The 5,382-nt window shown below is 56.6% G+C and overlaps 1 protein-coding gene across 2 annotated transcripts; it reads right to left on the reverse strand.

Annotated features, from left to right (window-relative positions):
• Window positions 1–3,005: 3,005 nt before the first annotated feature.
• On the reverse strand, window positions 3,006–5,051 carry LOC124683248 (protein IQ-DOMAIN 17-like). 2 transcript variants are annotated; one of them, XM_047217807.1, is made up of 5 exons: window positions 4,923–5,051; window positions 4,511–4,828; window positions 4,135–4,413; window positions 3,880–4,026; window positions 3,006–3,788 (listed from the first exon to the last, which is right to left on the reverse strand). In XM_047217807.1, exons 1-5 carry the CDS (start codon window positions 5,049–5,051, stop codon window positions 3,006–3,008), a joined length of 1,656 nt encoding a protein of 551 aa, XP_047073763.1. The 2 variants fall into 2 exon arrangements, with proteins under 2 accessions (XP_047073763.1, XP_047073764.1); XM_047217808.1 differs by lacking the exons at window positions 4,511–4,828; window positions 4,923–5,051 and having other exon boundaries at window positions 3,880–4,023; window positions 4,138–4,344.
• Between the last annotated feature and the right edge of the window lie 331 nt (window positions 5,052–5,382).

Here is a 5,382-nt window from a genome sequence, read left to right on the forward strand (position 1 = left end):
TGAACCAAGGTCTATGTTCAGATTGTTATTCATCATCATATCACCTCTGATCATGTTCCATATGATGTCTCGTGAGTAGTTCGTTTGGTTCTTGAGGACATGGGTGAAGTCTAATTGTTAGTAGTGAATTATGGTTGAGTAATATTCAATGTTATGATATTTAAGTTGTGGTGTTATTCTTCTAGTGGTGTCGTGTGAACGTCGACTACACGACACTTCACCATTTATGGGCCTAGGGGAAAGCATCTTGTACTTGTTTGCCAATTGCGGGGTTGCCGGAGTGACGAAACCTAAACCCCGTTGGTATATCGATGCGAGGAGGGATCGCGGGATCTCGTAGTTTAAGGTCTGTGGTTAGATTTATCTTAATTACTTTCTTGTAGTTGCGGATGCTTGCAAGGGGTATAATCACAAGTATGTATTAGTCCTAGGAAGGGCGGTACATTAGCATAGGTTCACCCACACAACACTTATCAAAACAATGAAGATTAATCAACTCGTATGTAGCGAAAGCACTAGACTAAAATCCCGTGTGTCCTCGAGAACGTTTGGTCATTATAAGTAAACAAACCGGCTTGTCCTTTGTGCTAAAAAGGATTGGGCCACTCGCTGCAATTATTTCTCTCGCATTTTACTTACTCGTACTTTATTCATCTGTTACATCAAAACCCCCGAATACTTTTACGTGAGCATTTACGAGTGAATCCTTCATCGAAACTGCTTGTCAACACCTTCTGCTCCTCGTTGGGATCGACATTCTTACTTATCGAAGATACTACGATACACCCCCTATACTTGTGGGTCATCAGAACCCTTTCCACCTGATGCCGTGTGAGCGGGTTCTCTGGAAAGAGCCGATGAGGTAGGATTCGAGGATCGCTTTGACCTCGTCATACTTCTTCTTGATCTCCTCGGTCAGATCCTCGTACGTGACTGGGGTGCCTTCCGCCATCTCAGATGTAGATGGCGATGCGGTTGATGTTGAAGACTGTCCCACCGGGCGTGCCAGAATGTGTTGCGGTCAGAAACCCACCGGCGAGCGGCGACGGGCAACACGAGTAGAGCCGGGAGGCTCCCGAGACTGCGGCCGGCCCCGGTCCCTCGAGCGACGGCCCGCAAAGACTCGGCACGCACGTCCGATGCTCGGTGCAGGGCGTGCCACCTGACCTATACCTGGTCGGGAAGGTGATGGATTTGCCTCGCTTAGTTTCTCGCATGGCATACACGTAAACATTAAATACGAGCCTCGATCGGCTCTCGGGTTGTCTCGTGAATCGGCTCAAGGAGCCGATCTACCCACGATTCGTACGAGGTGTACGATCACATGGTGGTCCTGCTTGATCGAAATAAAGCTAAAACGACCTACTACGATTTAGGGTTTTCACCACATAATCGGAACATCCTACGCGTGATTGAGCCTGGCGGCCACGCACGGTGATCGTAAACCGACCCTAGACAAGGCCTAAAAACCAACATGAAGTTGATCCCCGGAACATCTTGTCTAGGGCTAGCAAACTACACCCTACGTGCCACTGGATCCTTCAACCCGTTTGTAAGGCCTAACTATGCAGATATTAAACTAATCCTTGAAGAACAAGGAGCAATCATAACGGATCGGATCTAGTAAACAATGATCAAGCGGGGTGCCGCCCTTACACCTAAGATCGGTGTAAGGGCGGCTAGACGTCTAAGGGTTGCGCAGACGAAAGCATATGATACGATGAAACAATGCTAACCCTAACACGTCTATGATAACTACGTTGCTCGCCATCAACGAGGCTTCAGCACGAGCAACGCATGAACAGCGAATAAACGTGTACTGCCTAGATCGCAAGATGCGATCTAGGCAGCATGATGCTTACCCGGAAGAAACCCTCGAGACAAGGGAGTTGGCGATGCGCCTAGATTGGTTTGTGGTGAACGTGGTTGTTGTTTATTTCAGAAACCCTAGATACATATTTATAGTCTCGTAGACTTTCTAACGTGGGAATAATCCCAACCGTGCACGAGCCAAATTCTATCTAACCGACACGTATCCTACTATATTTACAGATACACGGGCAAACTAGCCCAAACTTCGTATACAAGGCCGATTCATGTATCCCTTCCATGTATATTTTTCAAGCCCATCTTTAATCGCGGCCCACCTCTGATCCGGTCAAATTCTGGTGATAACAGATATTTGACCGGACATTTCATGGTAAACCAGATAATCTGACCCCTCACTTAGGCCGGATAATCCGGCCCCAGGTTTCACCAACGGCTTGATTTTCCGAGGGGTATAAATACCCCTTTTCTTTCCCAGCTCAAGCCAGATGCGCGAAGCAAGGTACGAGATGCGAGCACGGACGCAGGCGACAAAGGCGAAGAACGACGAGGAGGCAGGTCCGTCGCGCGCCCCAACCGACGGCCAATAGATTAGGATTAAATTTAAGTTTTATTTAGGTTTAAATTCAAGTTGCTTTTGTATAAATATCGTATGAATTTCGTATTAATTTCAGTTTTTAAATGAAATTTTAAATTTAAACTTCTATTGGAGGGGCACGCCGGTGTGGGAGCAGCTCCCCAAGTAGTCGATGCTTTGCCGGCGACCCCCATACGGCGATGATGATGCCCGTGCCGGCGATTATATGAGGCGCGGCAGTGCAGATGCTCTTATGGTTATTTATGGAGGGAGTAGAAAGCGATTGTCATTGTGGTGGGCAGACGCAACCGGGTACGACTCCAGCCAACGCTCCACTGTATAGAAAACACAAACCTAAAAGGCGGGAAAAAAAATAAAGGTCCTACGCAATCCAAGGCACGTAAAGCTACAACCTTTCCCAAACTTCAACACGACCCAACTAACGAACTACTCTTTCCAGCCTGCGCCCTCACGCTCCAGACCCACCGCACAGAATCACACGAAAAGGCACAGCTAAAAAATAGATTACGACAGAAAAAAAAAATAGCAGAGCAAGTGCACGCAGGCATTACAACGAACACCTCGCCGCCGGCGGCCAGGCTCAGCGGAGCCAGCGGCGGAGGTCGGTGGTGGACGACGGGGAGATCGGCTCCCCACCTACGCTCTCCGCGCACGACAAGGACGACACGGTGGAGCGCTGCTCGGAGGTGAACCGCCCCGTCGCGCTCTTGAAGCTCGGGCTGCGCAGGCTCTGCGCGTACCCGCCGCCGTACGTGTCCAGCGGGACGGGGAACGACAGCCGCTTCTTGGCGCTCCCGGTCGCGGGGTTGTACGCGGTCTGCGGCCGGTCGCGCTCCGGGGTCGCGGGCCGCTGCCGCGGCGCGCTCTGGGAGCGGATGCGTGCCTTGGCCGACTCCGTGGCTGCCATGTAGTTCGGCACTGCCGAGCCGGAGGACGCGTGGCGCTGGGAGTGGAGGCTCGGGGTGTAGCTGCCCCCGCCGGCGCCGGCGCCGCCGCGCTCCACGCGCGGGCTCGCGGAGCGGACCTGGATCGGCGGGCGCGCCTTCCCCGGCGACGGCGTCCCCGCGGAGTGGTGGTGGTGCTGCGCCCGGTGCATCGGCGAGCCGCTCCCGTGCTGCGACGACGGCGGCGCCTGCCGCCGAGGCGTGGAGTAGGAGAAGGGGCGGCCAGTATCGATCTCCAGCGTCTTGACCTGGTCGCGGTGGTCCGTGGACGCGCGTCCTGGCGCCGCGGCGGCGGCCGTCCGGGCGCTGCTCCTGTTGGTGTCGAAGGACGCCCGTGACGCCATCCATCGCTCTGCCCACCGCGGCTGCCCGTCGACGTCCATCTCTTCCTCCGCGGACGGGGCAGGGTTCCTCCAAATCTTGTGAATGAAAACACGGCAGCAATCAGTAAGATCGAACATACTGTAATCTTTCTCGGCAGTTCAAATGCAATCACAAACCCATTATTACTTGATGGGAGAAGGCGTAGGACAGTGCTCTCTCGCGCTTGAGAGCGGCGTCTTTCCTGGTCTGCAGCATGGCCTGGATCTCCTCAATCGTGCGCGGCCGATCGTCCCAGTCGTCGGCGGCGAAGCTGCTGCCGTCCCTCGACCGCTCCTGCAAACAAACCCAATCCATCACCATCAATCGAACATTTACGGAAACACGAGAATGGTACTACTTGAGATGCGACGTTGGTTGGTTGAGTTGCAGCCTGAGACGGACCACGGAGCGTCGCTCGGCGTATTCGTGGGTGTACTTGGAGTCCCAGAAGGTGGATGTGTCGACGCTGTACGAGGACTTGCTGCTGCCGCAGGCGGCGGCGCCGGCGGCGGAGAGGGAGTCCTGCGAGAGGCGCATCCGCTGGTCGCGCACGCGCGCCTGGACGCGCACCAGCGCCTGCATGCAGCGCAGCGTCATGTTGGCCTGCTTCCGCACGTTGTGGCCGCGCACCAGCGCCTGCAGCTTCACCAGCCCCTTGAGAGCGCGCAGCGCGCGCCTCGCCTGCCCACGCAAGACAACCACCCATTAGCGCCAAGTTTACTGCGGCAAGTGCGGCGCGGCCGGCGGCCATTGCTGGTAGCGGTGGGATAGTTCGTACCAGGTAGCCTCGGAAGGCGGTCTGCACGACGATGGCGGCGTAGTGCTCGCGCACGAAGCTGGAGGAGGGGCGGGTGAGGCGGACCACCTCGGCGGCCGCCTGCGCCGTGGCGACGGCGGCTTCGGCCGTGGCGGCCGTCGCCACGGCGAGCGCGATGGCGTGGCGCTGCTCATCCGTCACCGACGGGCCCGGCGCGGACCTCGCCGCCGCCGATTGGTTCTGCTGCTGATGCTGCTCGGGCGGCGCCGGAGGAGCCGCCGGCGAAGGGGACGGGGACGAGGACCTCCTGAACAGCCATCGCCTCCGCTCCCTCTTGTTCTGCGCGGCGCAAATGCCCCCAAATCGAAACCGATAGTAAGCAATGAAACGCTGATAAGGAATACGAGCAGAGAAGATGCAACGGGCGCCGGACCTTGTCCTCGTCGGCGTCGGGGTCCTCGCGGAGGCGCGGCGCCTTCTTGGGGCTGTCCTCCTTGGACGGGGAGCGGAAGGCCCGCTTGACGGCGGTGAGCCAGGACGAGCCGCCCTTCTTGTTCCCCATCTCGTCAGCACCACCGGCGCGCAGCTGCCGCCGCCGCGGGCATCGGCGCACACTTCAATCAACCGCAGCTGGCTAGCTAGGTCCTGATCTTCTCCTACTCGCTACTGGATCGATCCTAGCTCGCTACTACTGCGGCACGTCAGGAGGAGGCGGGCGGGCAGGCGAGCTATTATTACTGGCTCACGCGCGCTTGATGACTCACGCGCTGCCCCTGCGGCTTTTATGTGGAGCCATCCACCCAGCCATTGGCAGAGCAGCAGCGGAGGGGAGTGGAGTGGAGTGGAGAAGACTGTACTGTCGTCGGCACTAGCGGGGCTTGGAGGAAGTCGCC

The sequence above is a fragment of the Lolium rigidum genome, chromosome 1 (assembly GCF_022539505.1).
Source record: "Lolium rigidum isolate FL_2022 chromosome 1, APGP_CSIRO_Lrig_0.1, whole genome shotgun sequence".
Lineage (NCBI taxonomy): Eukaryota > Viridiplantae > Streptophyta > Magnoliopsida > Poales > Poaceae > Lolium > Lolium rigidum.

What these genes read in the sequence shown, in the direction of transcription:
- LOC124683248 (XM_047217807.1), bottom strand. Translation starts at nt 5,051, where the DNA reads ATGGGGAACAAGAAGGGCGGCTCGTCCTGGCTCACCGCCGTCAAGCGG. An exon ending in ACGCCGAGCGACGCTCCGTG is followed by an intron (nt 4,027 to 4,134) that starts GTCCGTCTCAGG and finishes GTTTGTTTGCAG; the next exon opens with GAGCGGTCGAGGGACGGCAG. An exon ending in CCTACGCCTTCTCCCATCAA is followed by an intron (nt 3,789 to 3,879) that starts GTAATAATGGGT and finishes TTCATTCACAAG; the next exon opens with ATTTGGAGGAACCCTGCCCC.